Source organism: Mus caroli, unplaced genomic scaffold (genome assembly GCF_978045245.1).
Source record: "Mus caroli unplaced genomic scaffold, Mus_caroli_1 scaffold_13, whole genome shotgun sequence".
NCBI classification, from domain to species: domain Eukaryota; kingdom Metazoa; phylum Chordata; class Mammalia; order Rodentia; family Muridae; genus Mus; species Mus caroli.
Genome location: NW_028227268.1, coordinates 100,038,568 through 100,063,211, shown reverse-complemented (window position 1 = coordinate 100,063,211; position 24,644 = coordinate 100,038,568). Strand labels below are relative to the sequence as shown.

At 37.2% G+C, this 24,644-nt stretch overlaps 1 protein-coding gene across 3 annotated transcripts in view; it reads left to right on the top strand.

The window, feature by feature from the left end:
- Positions 1 to 24,644, top strand: part of Usp34 (ubiquitin specific peptidase 34) — a 189,522-nt gene that overhangs the window by 109,538 nt on the left and 55,340 nt on the right. For all 3 annotated transcript variants that reach the window (XM_085829072.1, XM_085829073.1, XM_029483282.2), the window contains 14 exons: positions 1,762 to 1,962; positions 4,237 to 4,319; positions 9,186 to 9,226; positions 9,372 to 9,496; positions 10,699 to 10,851; positions 11,791 to 11,895; positions 12,829 to 12,884; positions 12,977 to 13,097; positions 17,851 to 18,034; positions 18,426 to 18,586; positions 21,070 to 21,135; positions 24,089 to 24,235; positions 24,321 to 24,377; positions 24,462 to 24,539. In XM_085829072.1, coding sequence (XP_085685198.1) covers positions 1,762 to 1,962; positions 4,237 to 4,319; positions 9,186 to 9,226; positions 9,372 to 9,496; positions 10,699 to 10,851; positions 11,791 to 11,895; positions 12,829 to 12,884; positions 12,977 to 13,097; positions 17,851 to 18,034; positions 18,426 to 18,586; positions 21,070 to 21,135; positions 24,089 to 24,235; positions 24,321 to 24,377; positions 24,462 to 24,539 — 1,578 coding nt within the window. The remainder of the gene's footprint in view (positions 1 to 1,761; positions 1,963 to 4,236; positions 4,320 to 9,185; positions 9,227 to 9,371; positions 9,497 to 10,698; positions 10,852 to 11,790; positions 11,896 to 12,828; positions 12,885 to 12,976; positions 13,098 to 17,850; positions 18,035 to 18,425; positions 18,587 to 21,069; positions 21,136 to 24,088; positions 24,236 to 24,320; positions 24,378 to 24,461; positions 24,540 to 24,644) is intronic.

Sequence of the window (24,644 nt, the reverse complement as noted above, 5' to 3'; positions counted from 1 at the left end):
GATTAAAGGTGTTCATGACCATGCCTGGTGCCCTGTTACAAAATTATTTGTAATAATTTTGAAAAATACATTCTTTGCAGCATATTTTCCCCAAATTCCTGTTAGCTTCTATTAAGAACATTTTATATTAATTCCATGGGAAGTAAATATGTCATTTCTAATTTATTATATACATGCCCTTTAAAAAGTACAATTAAGCCGGGTGGTGGTGGCACACGCCTTTAATGCCAGCTCTTGGGAGGCAGAGGCAGGCGGATTTATGAGTTCGAGGCCAGCCTGGTCTACAAAGTGAGTTCCAGGACAGCCAGGGCTATACGGAGAAACCCTGTCTTGAAAAAACAAAACAAACAAAAAATAAAATTAAAGTAATAATAATAGTTTTTGAATGCAAAACTTTCCTCTTGCGTCCATGGCAAGAGTTTAGAACCTGCAATGAAAATGGTTGCAGATCAGAATGAAAAGGATACTTTAATTTTATTAATTAGCAACTTCAGCCTTGTGAATTGTAGGTAGGATTGGCTGCTTGTGAAGAGAAGTCTTTTGGAGTATTTTATGTTCTTTTTTATTTTTATTATTTGTGGGGCAGGAGAAGGCTTTAGAAAGGTGTGTGTGTGTGTGTGTGTGTGTGTGTGTGTGTGTGTGTGTGTGTGTGTTTGTAGCCTTAGCTGTTCTAGAACTATCTGTAGACCAGACTGATCTTAAACTTAAAGAGATCTGCCTGCTTATGGCTTCTGAGTGCTAAGATTAAAGGCATGCATTACCACCACCTGGCATCACTCTTTATTCTTATGGGAGCGAAAGTGTATCCATGAGGTATGCTCAGCTAAAAACTCAGTTTACTTAGAAACCAAATGAATCCAGAGATCAGTGACAATTTGCCAATATTATGCCATTTGCATTACAATTGTTTGCTCCCTAGTGCTCTACATATAATTTGCCCCTCTCAGTTAAGCATAGGCATTGAGTTATAAATTCTAGATGGAGAGGCAAAACTTTAAACTATGATGCTGTGACTACCAGGGGAGTAAGTGAAGGAACCTCTTGGTGGTTGAAATAATTCCTATGAACAATTACTTTTAATATCTTAAAAAATCATCATTTTACGTGAAAACTTTCTTTGCCATCCATATTTATGAATTTTTTTCCTGAGAGTTTAATTTTGTAATGGATTGGTTTTTTATTTTATATTATACTTTTATTTGTATTTATATTGTAATTGTATGAATAATCATATGAGAACTGTGGAAGATACTCATAATTCATAACAAGAGCAGACTTACATTTATGACTAGGCCACAATTTGGAGGTTTCCACAGTGTGAGGAGCTGTATTAAGGGGTTGCAGCACTGGGAAGGTTGAGAACCTTTGCTCTAGAATCTGCAGATGATTATCTCTTCCATGGGTCTTAGATCTGACTCCACAAGAGTAACTGCATCTCTGCTCTGACTTCCTGACACAGTACGAGTTATGATGTCTCTACCTGCACTATGTTGTTCAGATCTTTTTTTTTTATTAGATGTTTACTTTATTTACATTTCAAATGTCCCCTTTCCTGGTTTCCCCTCCATAAGCCCCCTATCTCCTCCCCTTCCCCCCGGTTGTTTTCTTAAAATAAAGACACATAATGTTAAAAACTCATGTAGCACATTGATGAGAATCTACCCATAATTTTTATTTTTGTCTGTTAATTTCAGAGTTGAATAATGGTCACACCTGTCATGTACATGAAGTGGAAAGCTGACGTTGTCTTCTCATTCACAGTGGCAGCTGGATTGTCTTGCTTGCTTGCTGAAATTAATCTGCCAGTTTGCAGTAGATCCGTCAGATTTGGATTTAGCTTATCATGATGTTTTTGCCTGGTCTGGCATAGCCGAAAGCCATAGGAAAAGAACCTGGCCTGGAAAATCAAGAAAGGCTGCTGGTGATCATGCCAAGAGTCTTCATATACCACGATTAACAGAGGTAAAGTTTGGAAATTAACATTAAAGTGTTCTAATGAATTCCGCTTAAGGTTTGAGAAAGCATATGGTTTAGTTTTTATAAAGTTAAGAATACACTAATACATAAATTGATTCCTAGGATACTTCCTACCAGCCACAGAAATGTCATAATTTGATGTTGTAATGACGTTTCGGTAATAGTTTTCAGTTCTTCATTTAACAGGATGCACAATGTACCATTTTAATATGGTATCTTACCTTACAGTTACATGTACAATTAGAACTTTATGATGTGCGTTCTGAGTGTATCAGAGTCCATTCAGAAATACATATTTTAACAGAAGAAATGTAGATGATGAGTTTCATATATGTGTTGAAGTGCTAAAAATATAAAATGGAAGCCAGGCAAAACTAGTCATCACTCCTATAGCTGAATAAAGATCATTGTTGGAATTTTAAGGAGTTAGAAGCTTTACTAGAGAGAACCTGTTGAACTAGATTTAGTAAAATAGGTCTTTTTGAAAGCTGAAGACTGGAACTGCAGAGGTGCTCAGAAGTTGAGAGCACTTACTGTTTCCAAATGACTTTAATTTGGTTCAGTATCCCTACCAGATAGCTCATAATTCTGTCTCCAGGAAGATCTAGTGTTCTACTCTGACCTCTTGAGGCCTATGAATACATCACAAAACACAATTTAAAAGGTGAAGCCTTATCTCTTCTGGTCAAAAACCCCTGGAGCAATACTCAAAAACAAAGACCACTATCTAGTGTAACAGGTTTTATTAGAAACCCAGCAGCTTGTCAAAGGAAGGATCTTGCCTTTTAGAGATACCAGAAAAACAGTATAAAAATGAGTACATCTTTCAGCATAAACAGAGCTCATGGGCCAGGTGTGGTGACACACATCTAGGATCCTAGCACTCCAGAGGCAAAGACAGGCAAATCTCTGAACGTTTAGTCCAGCCAGAGTTAAATCTTGTCTTGAGAGAGAGAGAGAGAGACAGAAATCGGTCATTTTGACTGTATTCTTTGTTCAGATAATCAAATCTCTGTGAGAGGAAGTAGAAAGAGACTAAGATGAGTTCTTATTGAAATCTCTTCCTCATTCTGTCACCCCTTGAGAGGCACACCTCATTGGATACCTGCCACAAAACATGAATGAGAAATGAATTGGTACAGATAAAGGAATTTGGTAAACATAGATTTAGGAACTATTGGTATAACTGGGAACCTAAAGTATGTTTCACTTTTGCAATGTTAGAGATTACATTTGAAAATTCATATCTCCAAGTATTGTAAATTATTTGCATCTCTTAAATATGAAAAGTTCTGTGAATTGGAGATGCATTCCAAAGTGTTAACTAGTGGAAATAGTACTTGGTAGTTTCTTCAATGTTCTATTATGTTTTTACCAGAAGAAACCTCCCACATTGTAATATAAATATATAAATAATCAAATCGATGTGATTCTTTTCACTAACTATTGGAATAATTTCCTTTTAAAAATTGTTTAATTTTATGTGTATTAAGTGTTTTGCCAGCATGTATACATGTGCACCTGATTAGTGCTTGGTGACCAAGGAGGCCAGAAAAAGGCATTGGATCACAGTCATGAGTTTCCACGTGGTTCTAGGAACCAAACCTGGGACCTCTTCAAAAACATCAAGTGCTCTTAATGCTGAGCCATCTCTCTAAATAATTTTGATATTTATTGATATTTATTAGTGATTTACTTTTTTATATTTGAATATTAAATATATGTAAGTATTGATGTAAAATACACTTAGGGAGTTTCATGGTGATTTGTTTTTAAAATAGAGCAACTACATGGCCATTAAAAATAATTTAGCCGGGCGTGGTGGCGCACTCCTTTAATCCCAGCACTTGGGAGGCAGAGGCAGGCGGATTTCTGAGTTTGAGGCCAGTCTGGTCTACAGAGTGAGTTCCAGGACAGCCAGGGCTATACAGAGAAACCCTGTCTCGAAAAACAAAAACAAACAAACAAACAAAAAAATTTAGATTATACAAACGAACTCTTTATCTAGTCAAACATACCTGCCATTTATAATTTGTACAGACTTTGTTCATAGATTTTGCATTAGGTGTTATACAGTTAGGAAACATAAATTTCTATATTTATTAACTTATTTACCACACAGTTGTGGCTTAGTATGCACATAAGAAATAAAACTTACTATTGCATGATTTTAGGCGGGGGTGGGTAGTGAAAGTACATTTGGTATTTTGCTCTATTCAACAGTTTTTTTTCTCTTCCTTGATGTTTTTGTTTTTAAAGGTGTTTCTTGTGCTTGTCCAAGGAACCAGTTTGATTCAGCGACTTATGTCTGTTGCTTATACTTATGATAATCTGGCTCCTAGGTATGCATTTTTGTGTTTTATATATATGTATATGTATATTCACTTCTTAAGCTTCATTTTGAGCTGGACATGCTGGCACTCACCTTTAGTCTTAGTATGGTGGAGGCAGAGGCAGGTGGATTTTTCACTTTGGGGCTAGAGAGATGACTGAGTTAAAATGCTTTTGTAAGCGTGAGAACTTGAGTTCAACTGCCAAGCATCCGTATAAACGCCAGATGATAAGGTGTGTACTTGTAACTCTAGAGCTGATGTGTGTCACAGACAGGATCATCCCCTGAGCTCAGCCAGGCCAATCAACTTGGCAAGACCCAGGTTTAGTAACAGAGAGACAGACCCCTTCTTAAAATTAAAGGTAAGGCGGACAATAATAGAAGATACTTGACATTCACCCCTGACCATGGTTGCATGTATATCAGATACATTAAGACTGTAAACTATCACTTCATTTTGAAAAAGGTTTTAATATAAAAGTTACTTGGATTTTTATAATATATTGCCCTACTTTTTCACCTAGTCTTAAAATATCTTATTAATATTTGTCAAACATATACATGAGTATTTGCATATGTTAATAAATTCTATGGAATTTCATGAATGTTAAGTTATAGACATTATGAGTATTTTGATTTTTGTCTCTTAAAATCACGAATTTTTTTTTAAAGGGTTTTTTTTTTTTTAAGGAACTAGACTTTTTAAATTATGGATGTGTACTAGTGATGGCTGTTGTTATCAGCAGAGATTTGAAGAGATTTTCGAGTCTCCTAGGGTTGAATTACAAGTGGTTGTAATGTGTGTGCTAGGAAGAGTGGAATTTGAGTCCAACATTCATTCCTGAGAGCCCATGGTTGCCTATAACTCTAGGTCCAGGCTATATAGTAACCTATTCTGACCTCCATGGGCACAAGTGTACGTACGTATACACACACACACACACACACACACACACACACACACACACTCTTAAAGATAAATTCTCAAACAATTTTTATATATTCAATTAATGACCTCTACTAGATTGTCTCAATTAGACTGATTTTTTTTTTTTTAAATTAGTGCTAGTCCCCAGACAAGCATTTTATAAGTTAGATCCTAAAGCCCCTGTTAATTGGGTAAGTTCATGCTGATGCTAGAGCCAGGTGTGTGTGAGTGTCTTACTTTACTGCTCTCCACCATACTCTCTGAGACAGAATACCTGGAGCTCTGCCTGTCCCTGTTCTCCAGTGGTGGGACTAGAGAGAAATGCAGCCATGCCTTAGGTTTTACTTGTGTGCTTGGGATTTGAACTCAGATGTTCATGCTGCAGAGCAGTGACCATTAGCCACTGAGACAACTTCATACTTGTGATCCTTTAATACTTTTGGTAATTTGTTCTTCGTTCAGTCTCTGTGATGCCATTAGTTGTCATAATTCTTCCCTTTTTTTGTAAATAGAGATACTTTCCCAATCTTTTTATAATATTGACGTTTTAATAGTACAGACCCATTTTGGCTTTTTGAGTTTTTTTTTTTTTTTCTTTTGAAACATAATGCCTTCCAGATCTGGCAAGTTCCAGCCTAGCAGTTCTCTTGCCTCAGAATCTAGAGTGTTGAGAATCCAAGAATGTGCTCGTTAGGCCCAACTTGGGCCAGAAAACCAAAAGGGTTGTTCTAGAACAATTTTCAGTTTTGTTCTTACATTTTTAGTAGTAGTAGTCCAGAAGCGACATGTTTTTTGTAGTACATTCTGATGATGTCATTTGCTATTGATGATACTAATTTTAAGAGTTAATCTGGCTTCTTCCTGTTTCTTCTGCTCAAAACTTCCTTTTGAATAAGTTGTCAGTGTGAAGACATTCTGAAGTTACAATCCTACTGTTTCCCATAAATCCTCAATTGACTGGAGCTTTTATCAGTAATTTTTTCTTGAGTAAATGTTAATATAATCTCTGCTAAATGTTGATTTTCCTAATTATTAGAATTTCTTCGACATCATTGAATAACCGATTGCGTAAGGAGCTGGATGCACTTTTTAATGTTATTCATCTAGTTTAGTATTAATTTGGATTCATGGATTTGAAATATTTATTTAAAAATCTTTCGTTGTTTTTGTTTTTTTTGAGACAGGGTTTCTCTATATAGCACCGTCTGTCCTGGAACTCACTCTGTAGACCAGGCTGGCCTCGAACTCAGAAAACCGCCTGCCTGTGCCTCCCAAGTGCTGGGATTAAAGGTGTGCACCACCACCGCCCAGCTTAAAAATCTTTAATGTCATTCCTTTTTCTCAAATTATGCCAGCTGCCTTACAGAAGCCACTTGAAATGTGTTCTTGTTCCCTTTGTTATAGCCCTGTCATTTGAGGGTCAGTGCTCCTCCTTAAACAGTGTCTACCCAGCCTCAGTCCTGATGTCATGCTCCCCTTCTGAACAGGTTTCTCAAACTTTTACACATATGTTTGAGCACTTGCAAGTGTGTAATGGACTTGATAGCTGGGGAAATCCCACCATCATTTTTGAAAGATGCTTTAGTTTTGCTTGCCAGAAATGTTGAAATTCTGGATTTTTGGGATTTCGTTGTCTGCTTTTCATGGATGGAACTAGATGTGTAAATGTAAAACTAAAAAAGCTATCAAGATGACTCATTAGTCAAAGCACTTGCTGCTTTATCACTAGGACCAGTATTCAGATTTCTGTACCCACTTTGCTGGGCATCTCTACAAACCTGCTCTACATCACTGAGTGGACAGAGATAGGAAGGGTTATGGAGCTTCTTGGCTTATATCCTCGTCCAATATATCTGAACCCCTGTGTGGAAAGTGGTAGATACCTTACAGATTTTTTTGGGCCCTGCATCTGAATAAGCATGTATCATACTTGCACACGTATTCCTTCTGTCTCTCTCTCACTCTCTCTCTTTGTCCTTCCCTCACCCCCATATCCCCAATACACAAAATAAACTGAAGCACCAGCAGTACACAGTATGTTAATGCACAGAACTTGCATAAATAAATTCTCAGTATATGGTTTAAACAAGCAACCATTTATTTAGAAACTTTGAAATATACAAAAATTTAATACAGTTTCAAATAAGGAAATAGGCCTGGTGGTAATGGTGGCAGCACATGCTTTAATTCAAGGACTTGGGAGGCAGAGCCAGGTGGTTCAGGACAGCCTGGCTACTCAGCCATTCAGTAAAACCACCACCACCACCACCTCCCAAAAAAGAAAAGAGACACAAATATATAGGGACCTAGTTATATGTCTCATGTTGTCAAAAGTTATATTAGAGTATAATAATTTTAAATATTTCATGTTTTATTAGACTAAACTTTGTTATACACAAAGAGTACGTATAAAGTTGATGTAATTCATTCTTTAAAAAAAAAACATAAAAAGGCTTATTGAAATCTTTGGCAGCACTACTTCTCTTAATCTCTTGTTTTGTCTGAGTTCTGTGCTGTACTGTTTTCTAAAGCCATCACCCAAGGAGCCAGAATGAACCTTTTATCAGGTACTAAAATTCTTCTTATGCAGACACATATAGATTCCTCTTGAGTTAAATGTATTGAGCTAGGATGAGTTTATAAAAACTAACCATTGAGGGTCAGGTCTGTGGGTGCACTTCCATAATGCCAGCTACTGTGGAAACTGAGCCACAAGAACTATGAGGTCAGCATAGGCCTGAGCTGCATGTGAGGATCCTGTTTTTATAAAACAAAAGAGGATCAACAGGATGGTTCAGTGAGTAGGAAAGGCACTTGCCACCCAGCAATTGAAGGTCACACACACAATATCATGTTCTTGGTTGATATATTAATGTATGCCTTTTTTCATGTATAAATGAGTTTACAAATTAATTTTGAGTGTCAACAAAATTGTTGAAAGAGAGGATAAAGGTACTAGGCCATTCAGCATCCAGATAGTGGAAGGAGTGAAACCCACCATTCAGCCAAGCTATGCCAGATTCTCCTGTGTCAGCTTCTTGATTGGCTGGAATTGCTGGTCTGCAGCACCAGCTTCTTTCATTTTTACTTTATTGTGAAATACACTGTTATTTTCTTTGGTATCAAGGACCAAACCCAGGCCTTTTTATATGCTACTATGTGCTAGGAAAACAATTGTCGTACAGTGGTGCTTTAATCGTGTTTGTTACTGTTAATTGTTTTTGGATCTTTTTTGTTTTGTTTTCTTTTACCAGTGAGCCATACCTCAGATCAGTTCGCTTAGTTTTTTTCTTATTTTGTTTTTTTGGGGGTGGGAGGAAAGGTGTTTAGAAGTAGTCCTTGGGTGTCTTAGAACTCACCCTGTAGGTCAGGCTGGTCTCAAACTCACAGAGATCTTTTTCTGCCCAGGCATTCCAAGCACTGGAATCAAAAGCATACACTACCCCCACTACCCAGCCCAATCAACATATTTTTATTAACACATACTTATTTTGCTGTGTAATAGACCTAAAAATGTATTCCTCCTCTCTGAAGTTCTTACTTTTTTTTTTTTGTTTGTTTTTTTGTTTTGGTTTTTTGAGACAGGTTTTCTCTGTGTAGCCCTGGCTGTCCTGGAATTCACTCTGTACACCAGGCTGGCCTCGAACTCAGAAATCCGCCTGCCTCTGCCTCCCAAGTGTTGTGACTAAAGGCGTGCGCCACCTTGCCCGGCTGCTTTCTTACTTTTTTTTAACAACAACCCCCTATACTATCCTATCTTCTAAAAACCATCTTGTTGCTTTTCCAAGTGTTTCACTTACTAGTAGTTTTAAAAATACGTGGCAATCAGAGTCTGACTATGTAAGTCTCTGAAGTCTATTTGGAGTGAAGTTATTAAAGAATATATAGTAATTATTTTACTACCTTGCCAAACTTAATTAGAAGTGATGCCGTTTTCTTGTTTTACAGAGTTTTGAAAGCTCAGTCTGATCACAGGTCTAGACATGAAGGTAAGAGCTCAACAAAGTTTAGTTTAGGTTTTTTAAATATAATTTTTAAGGAAAGTGTAAAAAGCCATTGTTAAACACTCTGTATTTAATACTGGGCATTATGTCTTTATAACACAAAGCATATCATGCCTTTATTTTCTTTCAGTGTCCCATTATTCAATGTGGCTCTTGGTGAGCTGGGCTCATTGCTGCTCTTTAGTCAAGTCTAGTCTTGCCGACAGTGATCGTTTACAAGATTGGCTAAAACAGCTGACTCTGCTTATTCCCGAGGTAAGAGAAAAGAGAAAGGTCGGTTACTGCTGCTGCTTCTACAAGCTCTGCATTACTAGCACTAAATACGATCAGATAATGGTAAAGGAATGTTCATGATTCTATTAATCATTTTCATTCTTTACCATTTAGATATAGAATTTGATAAACTAAAAGGTGTAAATACTATACAGTCATATTTGCCTCTTTTTAAGTTGTGTTGTGTTCTGGATATTCCAGGTGGCCACATCTGGATTATTCACTTGGAATCTGTGAAGTGACTTAAATACTTTTTAAGTTGCCTGTGGTTCTAAAATGTTTTTATGTTGTAAATGCCATAATTATGAAAAACCTTTAATCCTATTTATTTTTCTACCTGTATATTTTTATATTTGTTTCTGCTTTATCGCCTTAAGCATTTCTTTTCAAATAAAGTAGGCATATACTGCCGTGCAGTACTGAATACTTTTAATGGTTATATGTTGTTTACAGTACATTGCTAGGGCTGGTGATGTAGGTCAGCACTTGCTTGCCTTACATGTGCCAGGCTCTATGTTTAGTCCTCAGCAAAACAAAATGCTTTGTGAAAGAAGTCAGCCACCCTCACCTCAGGCACACTCACTGTGTTCTCAGCATGTGGAGGTATAGGCAAGAGGATAAGGACTGCCAGGCTGGCATTTGGGGCCACCTTAGCCAACAGAAAGGTTTCATTTCAGACAGACAAGACTTCCTAAAGCTGTTTGTACTAATAGTACTCCCCTTCCCTCTCCTTTCTTCATTGGTTTTATCCTCTTCATTTTTTTCCCTTTCTGTGCACACACAAGTGCTCCTCTCCTTTCTGCTTACATCTCTTCCACCCTCCTCTGTGCTGGGGCCCAAACCCAAGGCCTTATTTATACATGCGGGGAACCTGCTCTAATGCTCCATTATATGGGTTGTATTCCCAGGATTCCCCCACCCCCCCACCCCCCGCCAAGGTCTTATGTAGCCCAGTTTGATACCAAGATTGATAATGCAATTTAGGATAAGCTTAATTTTTTGAGACAGTCTGGCCTCCAACTTACTGAGTAGCTGAGCATAATACTTCAGTGCTAGAATCTGATTGATAAAATGCTGGGAATTAAAATTGGGGAGCAAACTCAAAGCAACCTATCAGCTGAGCTATTTAACGAGCATATGAATAGCCTTTTAATACTCTAAGCTGTCTCTGTTTTTTCCTTTAGACTGCAGTTCGCCATGAATCTTGCAACGGTCTCTATAAGCTATCTCTGTCAGGCCTAGATGGAGGAGACTCAATCCATCGATCCTTCCTTCTTTTGGCTGCCTCAACATTATTGAAATTCCTTCCTGATGCTCAAGCACTCAAACCTCCAAGGGTAGGATTTTTACCTTGTTGCAAATTTGTTATTGTGAACTGTATCCTTGTTACCTCATAAACTCCTGATTCTCCCCTCCAGGCCCAGGAGTGCTGGGAATGTCAGTGCACACCATGATGCCTCATACCATTCTCAGGGTCAGCATTACAGCCACTAACAGCATCCATGTGATGAGATTTCAGCTTTGAATTGTCTGTCATGAGGATATGAATAGCCTTTTAATACTCTAAGCTGTCTCTGTTTTTTCAGATACTGTTTGTCCCTACAAAGTTGAAAAATTATGGAGCACCCTTCTTCACTCATTTTATTTGTTCTTTTTTTTTTTTTAATTCTTTTTGTTTTACCTAGTGTGACACTTTGTAAAAAGCTTTTATTACATAATAAATACAATAATTTTTAATATCTAATAAAAGATTTATGCCGGGTGTGGTGGCGCACGCCTTTAATCCCAGCACTCGGGAGGCAGAGGCAGGCGGATTTCTGAGTTCGAGGCCAGCCTGGTCTACACAGTGAGTTCCAGGACAGCTGGGGCTATACAGAGAAACCCTGTCTCAAAACAAACAAACAAACAAACAAACAAAAAAGATTCATTAGTATTTTAAAATAATTTATAAAAATACACACTGTAGAATTTCCATCTTTTCCTATGATTATATCTTTTCCAAATAATTGGAGATTGTTTTTCTTTTCTTGTTTTTGTTTTGTTTCTTTCTCTGAGACCTTGCTTTATTCTATCTCCAGAGTAAATTTGGACTAAAGGTGATATTTAGTTCTTCTTTATCTCCTGATTTTATGATTTTACAGAATTCACCAGGAATTCACTCTTTTTTAGTTTTTGTATATTATTTGTTTAGGGATTTACTTTCATAAAGTTTGTGCTTGCTTAAACATGTTAATATTTTTAAAAGTGATTTTACAAGTTAAAATTTCTTTTAATAGATAGATGATTATGAAGAAGAACCACTGTTAAAACCTGGATGTAAAGAATATTTTTGGTTATTATGCAAGTTAGTGGACAACATACACATAAAGGACGCTAGTCAGGTATGTTGAAAGCATATGTCTTCAGTTGTTGCTGTGTAGCAGACACTCAAGCCTTGCACAGCCACTCAGGGCTTTATTTGTCCTTTCAGCTGAGAGTGCCTTTATTGATCTCTAAGGAGCAGGTTCTGTCCTAACGTTCCTGTTACATCATTCCATTATGTTCTGTCCTAGTTTCTTTCTTATTTTTACTTTGACTTTAAATCTTTCAATTGAAATTATTTTAAGCTAAGCTAAAACATTTTCTTTTGAACAAATAAGTGCTTGGATTAAAGATTTGCTCCACAACATCCAGGTACAAATAAATCTTTAAAACAAATACCTTTTGAAGATACACTTGTCACATAGACTTTAGATTTTCCTCTTTATATAAATTAGTTAAGCTGGAAATATATGTATGTTAATTCTAGAGGTGAGACTAACATAAGGAGGATCAATTTTGATATTTGGGAACCATTTTCCAAAATGTAATGTTTAGTTTATTATTAAAGCGTGGGTCAAAGATAATGACAATAGAAAAAAAGGAGTGTGGATAGTATACTGTGGTACACGTCACTGCTCCATGTGTAAATTGTATCTTGATAGATGAAGTCAAGGGGGAAAAATAAAACTAGTATCTGGTCAGGCATTTATTGTTCCACTATAGTTACTACTGTGGCAGTGATGAATTTGTCTCCTGTGTGCTGAAGTTTAGGGCATGAGCCACCACTGCCTTTTTTAATGGAATGGACTTGATGTACTTTAAAGTATAGGCTTTGGGGGTTGTTCATTTGTTTGTTTTTGATACTATGTAGATGAAAAGGTAAATCAAGTTTATAGCTTAATTTGTAAAATAACTTTTTATATATATAATGAAATAATTTATATTTTTCTAATTTGTGATACATCAACCATAAAAATCTGTATTTGAATTTTGTATTTTCTTTTTGCCTTAAGACAACACTCCTTGATTTAGATGCTTTGGCAAGACATTTGGCTGACTGTATTCGCAGGTAAAAATCTAATGCAGAATTACCAATTATATTAGTAAACAAAGAGAAAAAAATATCTGTATTTATCTTTTGCTTGCATTCTTTTCTAACAGTAGAGAAATCCTGGACCACCTAGATGGCAGTATAGAAGATGATGGGCTTTCAGGGCTCCTGAGACTCGCAACAAGTGTTATTAAACACAAGCCACCCTTCAAATTCTCAAGAGAGGGACAGGTATGCTTTAAAATATATTCATGAATCATAGTTGAAGCTTCTTTTTACATTGTATGTGTGTTCTGTTTTGTTTTACATTATATCCAAGCCATGTTTGCTAGAGCTTGATGATGAATTCTGAATAAATTAATAGTGAAAATAGGAAACTTAGAATATATGTTTAGAACGTAAAAACAAATTTTAATTTCTGTTACTCAGGGGAATGTCTTCTCTGACATTTCCTATGTGAAAACGTTTTTATATATATTTTCTCTTGTGCACTAATGTCTTCACGTAGTGGAGTCAGTTGGTGATGATCATTCCAACTATAATGGCTTTACCCTGCTTCTCATTTTTTTTTAAGATTTATTTATTTATTTTATGTATGTGAGTACACTGTAGCTATCCTCAGACACCCTTGAAGAGGGTATCGGATCTTATTAAAGATGGTCATGAGCCACCATTTGGTTGCTGTAGAATTGAAGTCAGGACTTCTGGAAGAGCAGCTAGTGCTCTTAACTGCTGAGCCAGCTCTGTAGCTCATGCTTTCATATTTTTAAGGCCTCCTTGAAGTGTGTCTTGAATATTTATAGCTCTTAATGACTATGTCATTGGCACTTATCTCCTGCAGTAAGGTAATTACTTCTCATTTTGAGAACTGTTATCTTGAGGCTATTTATTGTCTTTTAAATAGTAAGCAAAAGAGTACCATGACTTGTTTTGTTGTTGTTGTTTTTTTGTTGTTTTAATTTTTTTTTTTTGAGACAGGGTTTCTCTGTGTAGCCCTGGCTGTCCTGGAATTCACTTTGTAGACCAGGCTGGCCTCGAACTCAGAAATCTGCCCACCTCTGCCTCCCGAGTGCTGGGATTAAAGGCGTGCGCCACCACCGCCTGGCTATGACTTGTTTATATTATGTGTGTGTTGTGTATGTATTTGTGTAGTATATACATATAATGTATATGTAATATATGTATGTGTGTGTAAAGCATGTACACATACATACACATTATACACTAAAGTTCATTTGTTCTGATTCTTATATTTCATCTTCTCTATAACAAAGCCCACAACCCCTTAATTTTACTTGTTATTCATTACTTTTACTACTTTTTATTGATTGATACAGTATTTAAGAAATAATACTGATCAGTTTTGTTACTGCTCTCTCAGTCTATTTATTTTTCAATTTGTGAGTAGTAGACTTTCAGGGACTTGAAGCATGTGCCAGTACATCACACTTAATTTTAGTTTGCTGCTGCTGTTGTTGTTCTTGTTTCTGGTTTTTTTTTTTCCTAGAAACTACTACATCTACTTTTTAAAAAAGTTAGCTCTCTTAAAATAACAGTTATTATGCTGTATTTTTGTCAATGCACTCTCCTTTTTGCCACCAGTAGTATATTCAGTGGTATAATTAGATGTATAGATTTGTGTTTAAATTGTTACATAAAATTTTATCCAAAATTAGGTACATACTAAACTGATTTTTTTTATATAACATTGTACACAAAAATTACAAAAGAATACAAAGCTGCCTAGTACTGGAAAACAAAGAAGGTTCTGTGTATCTTGACTATCCACCCCATGCCTGCCAAGGTATTTTGTTTGTTTTTGAAACAAGGTTTTGTGAAGCCCAAGCTTGCCCTGAACTTGATTTGGAACCAAGGCTGGCCTTGATTTCCTGATCCTCTTGCCTTTATCTCCAGAGTGTTGGGAATATAGGTAGTCGTGTGCATTTTATGTGAGTATTCCTGTGAATATTTGTGGTCATATTTATGCCATGGCATATGTGAGATGGTTTCAGGACAACTTATGGACAATAACTTGTATCATGTTGTTTCCAGCAATGAAAATATTAGGCTTGGCAGCAAGTACCTTTATTCTCTTAAGTACTCTGTTAAGGAATCTAGATGGAGAATATAAAACACGTTGTTTACATAATGTTCAGAAGTGCTATGTTTTGGTACTTCTTTGTTGCTTTGAAATTGTCTTGAAATAACCAAGGTTGGCTTTGAATACTGCATAGTTTATTCTATGTGCACAGGATGATTTTGAACTCCTGGTCCTCCTGCCTCTACCTCCTGAGTGCTGACATTACAAGCATGTTATACCGTACATTTTTCAATTTATTTTGTATTACAATGTGATTCATTACCAAAAACTATTTTTAATATTGAGCCACAGTAGTGAATACCTTTAGTCCTAGCATTCATGAGTTAGAGGCACGTGGATCTATGTGAGTTCAAGGTCAATCTGCTCTAGATAGTGAGTCCTAAGACAGCCAGAGCTATATAGAGAGACCTGTCTCAGGAAAACAAAAACAAAACAAAAAAATTCTGTCATCCTTGTGTAAGTTCTTTTTTGAAGAATAAAGGTAGATTCAGAATAGAAACCAGAAATGTTCATTGTCTCAGTGTTTATGGTAAAATGCTTTAATCATGGGTTTTAAGTATACTTTTTGAAAATCACTATACAAATAGAGCTTATTTTCCTTTGAGATATGAGATGTTTGGCAAAGATAGTTCATTGTTAGGTTTTTTTTTTTAAGATTTATTTATTACTATAAATAAGTACACTGTAGCTGTTGTTAGACACACTAGAAAAGGGCATCAGATCTCATTACAGGTGGTTGTGAGCCACTATGTGGTTGCTGGGACTTGAACTCAGGACCTTCAGAAGAGCAGTCAGTGTTCTTAACCAGCTGAGCCATCTCTCCAGCCCCTCATTGTTAGTTTTTTATGGCCAATTCGTACTTGCTGTTGAAATGTTTGGCTACCAGTTGGTAACCAAACAGTTGGTTACATGTTGTTTTGGGTCTCCATGACAGTAATCTCAGTTCTGAATCCTTAAATAGATAAAAATAAAATTATATCATCTCTGAGTCATCTGTATGAAATAAGACTCAAATCATTTTGTGTATTTAGTAGCCAATCTTGTCTTCTTTTGCAAATCTAGAAAGTATGATTTACAATATTTAGAAGTAGTAAAATAGATCTGGCGAAAACATCCTAGTGGCAAACATTTTAAGATGTTTTGGTTTTAGTTTTTTGAGTCCTATGTGTTGCTTTCCCAGTAGCACCCCTCTTGAGTGATTTGTCAGGACTCAGAGGACTCACTGATAGTTTTCATTATGGTGGAATTGAACGTGTTTAACTCTGCCATTGTGGTTACTGTGACTGAGCATGTGTCCTGCATTTCCAGTTGCTGACATTCAAGATTCCTAAAACATGTTTAGCATAAACTACATGCAGTTTGGTACAGTGAACCACTTCTGTCATTTAGGGAAAGTTTGATATTCATGTAGGGAACTGATTACAAGTCAGGTTTTTCAGACTGCAACAACATGCCAGTCTTACTAAAGAGTGATGCTGTTTGAATCTTAGTATGTAGAGGTTTTCTTCTCAGTCTACAGGGTAGATACAGTAGTAATGTTTGGGATGTGTAAGAGATAACTAGGTACAATGTAAGGGAGAATAATTAGAAAAGAACAAGCGACCTGAGGTCTCCTTAGCTGAGGAGCTGTCAGCAGTTCACAGTAACTGGGGAGGGCATGGATAGGCTTTGCCCATGTCTGTAGGAGGAGATTCATTGGATTCAGTGGCTTATTCAGAATAAAGAAAAGAGAAAGCAATGGTGACACGATTTTAACACCAGAATTTGGGAGACAGAGACAGGTGAATCTCTGAGTTTGAGGCTAGCCTAATCTATAGAATGAGTACAGGGACAGCCAGGGCTACACAGAGAAACCCTGCCTCAGAAAAAGCAAGAGAGATTGGCTAGGAGGAGAGGGAGTGGGGGAGGGGATAGGAGGGGAGGGGAGGGGAGGGGAGGGGAGGGGGAGGAGGGGAGAAAGATCATGAGCTTGGAAAGAGCACATGTTGCAAGATAAATGGACATTAGATAGGTATGGTAGAGAGGGAAGTAAGGTGGATACAGACATAGTACATTGTATAGTTTTATGTAGTTTTCAGAGAATGAATCAACAGCTTTTTTGTAGACGAATTGAGTAAAAAGATAACCTGGGTAAACTCATCTTTGAGTGGTCCCCATCCCTGCTCTTGTGCATGCCTTGGCTTCCCTTCAAGCACATCACCTTCTATTTGTATTTAAGCCTAAATTAAAATGTGCTAGATGAATATCTTCAACTCTGCTTTATAGCCAAAATGTAGCATAATACACAGATTGAATTTAGGACAAAAGTCTGTTATAAATTAGGATTTGAAAACTGATTGCATTAAAACAATTTAGGTCCATCTGAGAGTAAACCTTGTTTCTTTAGTTTACAAAATTAAGAAGATAATGGGAAAGAGGTTTATGTCTTTCATCCTAACTGGCATTTGTCACAGTTTTGACTACTAGGAAGGTTCTTACTGTCTCTGCTCTTGCATGGCTGGCACTCAGGGTGGGTGAGGTACATCTGTTCTTGTTGTTCACCACATGGAGAAACATCTGTAGGATTTGGCAAATAGGGAATGACAAGGCCTTAATAGAATATCAGTAATTTACAAATGAAAATAATAACACTGTGCAAGGATAATCTGAACGGATAGATATGAAATTTGAAGTGGGGAGAAACTAAAAGATGGGTCCATTCTGTTCCGTTTTCTTCAAGAGAAAGAGCTTTGGTGATGATTTATGATACTGCTATGTACTTATGATGGGGATCTTAGCAAATTATAGTTAGCCCATTAGCCAATTTGTTTTTTGTGTCATTATGTTTGGAATATAATTGGTATCATGTTTAGATAACATACCTGCTTTCTTCTTACCTTCTAGGAATTTTTAAGAGATATCTTCAATCTTCTGTTTTTGTTGCCCAGTCTAAAGGACCGACGACAGCCAAAGTGCAAATCGCACTCTTGCAGAGCTGCTGCTTATGATTTATTGGTAGAGATGGTGAAAGGGTCTGTTGAGAACTACAGGCTAATACACAACTGGGTTATGGCACAGCACATGCAGTGTAAGCACTCATCCTTTTCTTGAATCTTTATAAATTGAACGCAGAAATGAAAACTTAAAGGACAATCACCTTTTTGCACACTTTGTTATACACACATTGTTGATAGAAGAGTCAGCATTTGATTTTACTAGAAAAATGTAAAAAACCTTTATGTATTTTCAGTATTTTGGTTTTTTTTGTACAAAGTAGCATAATACCAAGTAAAGTAATGCTTTGACTGTTATCTGAATTTTATAATTAGATTTAAAATGTTTTTTTTTTTTAATTTTTAATATTTTAAATTATAATTCTACACATACTAGCTGGCAAATCAATAGAGGTAGTAGGTGCCAATCAAAGCAAGATATGTTTAAGTTTGTTTGGGGTATCTTCTCCCTCTTTTTATCAGCAGCCCACGCACCTTACAAGTGGGACTACTGGCCTCATGAGGATGTCCGTGCAGAATGCCGGTTTGTTGGCCTTACTAACCTTGGAGCTACTTGTTACTTGGCCTCTACTATTCAGCAGCTGTACATGATACCAGAGGCAAGACAGGCTGTCTTCACTGCTAAGGTAGAGTTTCCAAACTGAAAACCAAAGCTTAAATAGTTTTATAAATCATAACTAATTTGATATAATAATAATACATTGTTTAATATCAAGAATATACGGGAAAAGAAATTTTTGTTGTCCTGGCTATTTTCATGTATTTAATTTTATTTACACTTATTCGTAGTTTCATTATGTAGTTTTATGTAGTTTTTGGGTTTTATATGTTTAGTATGCATAGTTAATATTGTATTTCAGTAAAAAGGAATACAGATTTCTTTTTTAGCTTCATTTATTTGTTTGTTTACTCACTTTACATCCCAGTTGCAACCCCCCCTTCCCTGCTTTCCCAGTTGTACCCTTATAAATCCTCACCCATTACTCTTGACTGCAGGGCGCCTTTGTGGACCACCCCACATCTAGTCCCAGCAGGACTAAGCATCCCCTCCCACTAAGGCCTAGCCAGGCAGTTCAGTTAGGGGAAGTGTGTCCAATAGCAGGCAACAGAGTCAGAGAAAGTCTCGGTTTCCATTGAAGACCAAGCTGAACATCTACAAAGGTGCAGGGGCCTAGGTCTAACCTCTGCATGCTCTTTGGTTTGGGGTTCAGTCTCTGTGAGCCCCCCATGGGCCCACGTTAGTTGGTTCTCTAGGTCTTCTTGTGGTATCCCTGATACCACAGGCTCCCTCAGTTCTTGCCCCACTCTTCCACAAGATTCCCCAAGTTCCACCTGATGTTGGCTGTGGGTCTGCATCTGTTTTCATCCCCTGCTGGATGAAGCCTCTCAGGAGAGAGATTTATTTTAGGCTCCTTTCTGCAAGAATAGAAGATTATCATTAATAATGTCAGGGGTTGGCTCTCACGTTTTTTTAATTTTATTTTTTATTTATTTTTTTTCTATGGTTTTAGAGTTTTATTGTAGTAAACAGAAAGAGAGAGACACGAAAGGTAGAGAAGTAGAGGCCGGCCATGGCCTTGTGGAGAGAGGGAAGAAGAGGGGGAAAGAAGGACGGCGAAAGTGAGAGTAAAAGCAAGAGCTTAAGAGAGAGAGGAGAGACAAGAGAGCTTTTCTATTTATTTTTAAGACAGGGTTTCTCAGGTCCTGGAGCTCACTGTAGACCAGGCCGTCTTTGAACTGGAATAGAACCACCTCCTCCACCACCTCCTTGCACCACCACTACCACCAGGTTTGTAGTGTTTTATAAACATGAAAGAAACAAAGAATCATGTTTTCAGTGCCCCCTTTCCCCCCGAATAATGACTTGGTCATACATTTTGGTGCTTTTTTTGTTCATGTTAAAGAATACTTTAAGCTGGGCAGTGTTGGCGCACACCTTTAATCCCAGCACTTGGGAGACAGAGGCAGGCGGATTTCTGAGTTTGAGGCCAGCCAGGTCTACAAAGTGAGTTCCAGGACAGCTCCTAAAGACACTTCTCCAACAAGTCCAATCATCCTAATCCTTTCTCAAATAGTGGCACTCCCTAAGCATTCAAACATACGAACTTATGGGGGCCATTCTTATTTAAGGCACTGCACAGGCCAGGTAAAACAACTTGAGAACTTGTCTTTTTTGTAAGGTAAGGATGACTGATTGGGTAAAGCACTTTGTTGTGGAAGCTAAAAGATTCTGAATTTGACCCCTAGTACCCATGTAAAAGGCAAGTACGTGATCCCAGTGTCGGGGACAGCAGATACAAGGCAGTCCCGAAGTTTGCTGACCAACCAGTCTAGCCAAGGAACAGGAGGTCCCAGTACAAGACAATGTGTCTAAAAATAAGTCACTTCCGAGGTCCACACTGGAGGGTGACTTCTGGAGTTCTTGCATATGCCTGCACCCAAATTAATAAACTTAAAAAATAGATAAAAGCAATTAGGTTTAAGTATAGCTGGATTCTCTAATCATGGATTGTAGTACTTTGATGTTTAGATTGTTTAAAGAAGTCACGAACAATTTTCTTCCTTAGGATTGATGTATATTATTCCAGGAAAAAATAGAATGTGAACTAATTGATACTAAAATGTAATTTATAATATTTGAGTTTACTCTACAAGGGAATTTACATACTTAAAGTGCTTTTTATATTTGTTTATCAATAACGTATGTGATCTAGAAAGCAAGTTTTTTTTGTTTTTTGATTTTTTGATTTTTTCTGAGACAGGGTTTCTCTGTATAGCTCTTGCTGTTCTGGAATGCACTTGGTAGACCAGGCTGGCCTCGAACTCCGAAATCCGCCTGCCTCTGCCTCCCAAGTGCTGGGATTAAAGGCGTGCACCACCACTGCCTGGCTAAAAAGCAGTTTTAAGAAAGATCTCTCTATAGTCAATTTTTTATCATAATGGCTATCACTGTATTTATTGTAATAGAAAAATACCCTGATTTTTCTAAGATGTAATAAAAGGGTTAAATGTGAGGTGTTTCCTTCCAGACAGCTAGAAGGATGAAGTATAGTAATACGGGATGTCCACATACCTCCGTTAGTTTTCACTGTTTCCTCTTGTCTCTCAGTACTCAGAAGATATGAAGCATAAGACGACTCTTCTGGAACTTCAGAAAATGTTTACATATTTAATGGTATGTTGGGAAAATGTGCAGAATAACTAATTAGATTATTCTTTATTATAGTGACCATAAATATTTTACTGGCTCTGTTAATTAGACTTACTGCTATCCCTCTTCTTTGTTATAGACTAGTAGCAATCACAACTGAGTTACTTATGTTCTGTTAATTTGCCCTTCATTTCTAGTATTTTTCCTGTCACTTGTTGTCTTAGTTATGTCTTCTATTGCTACAAGGAAACCACCATGACCAAAATCAACTTGAGGAGGAAAGGGTTTATTTGGCTTACACTTCCATGTAAAATGTTCTTCACCAAAGGAAATCAGGACAAGAACTCCAAACAGAGCAAGGTCCTGGAGGCAGGATCTGATGCAGAGGCCACGAAGGGTGCTGCTCACTGGCTTGCTCCTTATGGTTTGCTCCTCAGGTTTGCTCAGCCTGCTTTCCTTTAGAACCCAGGACTGCCAGTCTAGGGATGGCCCTACCCACAGTGGGCTGGGCCTTCCCTCATAAATCACTAATTAAGAGATGCCCTATAGACATGCATACAGCCAGATCTTATGGAGACCTTTTCTCAATTAAAGTTTTCTCTCAGCTGATTCTAGCTTGTGTTGAGTTGACATAAAACCAGCAAGCACACTGGTTTAACTCTTTTATGCAAACTTTCTAACTGTTGTCTCTTTGTCCCCTTTAAGTCTTATCTCCACATTGGAAAAAGTAATGGATCTTTTTACAAACGCTAGATCGGGCTGGAGAGATGACTCAGTGGTTAAGAGCATGACTGCTGTCCTAGAGGTCCTGAGCCCAATTCCCCACAACCACATAGTGGCTCACAACCATCTGTAATGAGATCCAGTGCCCTCTTCTGGTGCATCTGAAGACAGCTACAGTCTGAAGATGAGCTATAGTGTACCCATATACACAAGATAATAAATCTTTAAAGAAAGAAAAAGAAAAAAGAAAACTAGCTGGTCTTCCAGAGGATCTGGGTTCTGTTTCCAGCATCCACATGGCAGCTTACAACCCTCTATAACCAGCTCTAATGTCCTCTTCTGGCCTCGACAGGCACTGCACATGCCTGGTGCACAGACATACTTGCAGACAAAACTCCATACAAAGAAAATAAAAGTAATTAAACTTACAAAAGTAAAAAAAAAAAAATTACTATTTTTTTAATATTGGTACCTCAGTTAAAACTGTGGTTGCTACTGTGTTTGTAGAGTTTTTCAAGTTTTGCTCCTGCCACTCACCTCAGTCAGTCACAGTTGCTTGTAAATACAGCTCTTTCTTCCCTAGTTATGCAGATGGTACATGTATGCATATGCGCGTGCACACACAAAGTTTGAAATAGAAAACCAATTTTATGGTATGTCTTTTCAGTTATTTCCTTGAGATTATAATTTAATCACATTTCTCCTGTCCCTTTCCTACCTCTAAACCTTTTTGTATATCCCTCTCCATTCTCTTCCAAACACATGGTTCTCTGCGCCCCCCACCCCCCCCGTTTGTTATTGTGAGTATGTGTATCTATACATATATATTCCTAAATGTAACCTGTTCAAGACATACAATGTTTCTTGTATCTATGTTTTCAGAGATGACAGTTTAGCACTGTACAAGCAGATAGTCTTATTCATGATAGGGAATTTATTTTATTTAAAACATTGAATGTTTTTTAAGGGGAGTATTGTATTTATGGTCTTATTCATGCTACTTAGCCTGCTTCACCCCTGATAACAGGAAGCCCTTTGAAGCCCATTACCTAGTTGCTTTTTACTTGTATGATTGCATATATAAGGTTCTTCAGAGCTCCTTTCTCTTGTCTTCCTGTTGTGTAATCAACTAGAAGTCTTAGGAGTCAGCAAAACATTTGTCAGTTTCCATGTTTCTTTTCTATTTCTGATTCTAAAGTTATACATGTTGGAATTTTCAGGACAGGTAATGCCACAAGTATCTTGTATTCTCAGACTGAAAAACTTTTCTTTTCCTACACAAATAGAAAGTACACTAGTTTGTTTGATGCTGACTTTTAATGTCACCTCATTCTGGGGACAGGGTGTTCATGTATATGTGGGTCTTTTACTTAACATCTTGTCACAGCTGTCTGCATATTGGGAATATAGGTACATCACTACTATGCCCTGGTTTTTAAATTTTCCTTTTAAGAGAGATGGAGCACATTTGAAGTGACAAAATCAGAACTGCTGCTTAAACTACCCCTCCCTGCCAAATAAGGTTCCTCTGTGTAGACCTGGCTGTTCCGGAACAGGCTGTAGATTCCTGCCTCTGACTTCTGAGTTCTGGGGTTAACATTGTGCCATCACATCTAACTCTAATCTGAACTGCTTTTAAGAAAATTTCATATAGTTCAGCGTAGAGAAACTTAAAATTTGAGTTCCAATAATAATTTCATAAGGTGAGTTTATGATCTCAACATCAGGACCATTAAACTAAAAGTACCATTCAGCTCAAACCAAAGAAATGAAGGGGGTGTTTGGAACAATTGTCGTCTTCAGCTGGGTATAGTGGAATATTTCTCCAGCCCTAGTATGCAGGAGTCTGAAACAGAGGCAGGGCTACAAAGTGAAATCTGGGGGTGGGGTGTGTGTGTGTGTGTGTGTGTGTGTGTGTGTGTCTGTCTGTCTGTCTGTCTGTTGACGGGCAGAAAACTTTCTAACTTGCTTTGTTGTTTTGAGTTTGGTTTTTATCTTATTTTCTGTGGGGGCAGAGATGTTTTTTTGTTTTTGGTGTTTTTTTTTTTTAATTGTTTGGCTTTTGTTCTGAGCTAGGGTCTCTCATGAATCCAGGAGGTTCCGATTCTCTAGCCTTGGATTCCTGATCTTCCTGTTTCCACCTTCTAAGTACTAGCGACATGGCATTTTCCAACCTATATGATTGTTGTTGATTTAAAAATTTTGTTCTGGCCATTTCTTACTTGATATTTCTTCCTCTCCTTTTCTCTTGTAGGAGAGTGAGTGCAAAGCATATAACCCTAGACCTTTCTGTAAAACTTATACTATGGATAAGCAGCCTCTAAATACTGGGGAACAGAAAGATATGACAGAGTTTTTTACAGATCTGATTACTAAAGTTGAAGAAATGTCTCCAGAACTGGTTAGTACTAGAATACTGAAAATTTGTCTGAAATTTATATAACTTTGAATTTCAGTCACAGACTTTGATTTGTTTTATATTATAGAAAAATACTGTCAAAAGCCTGTTTGGAGGTGTCATTACAAACAATGTTGTTTCATTGGTAAGTATATCTGTTTGTTGTTTTATAAGGGGTTTTGGGAGGGGCTTATAATTAATTGCTAATTTTTGCTTGTTGATCATCCAGGATTGTGAACATGTTAGTCAAACTGCTGAAGAGTTTTATACTGTGAGGTGCCAGGTGGCAGATATGAAGAATATTTATGTGAGTGATACTGTACAAAACTTGGACTTGTTTATGCTTTATACATACACACACACACACACACATGCACGAAAACACACACAACAAATTTGTGGTCATGCGAAG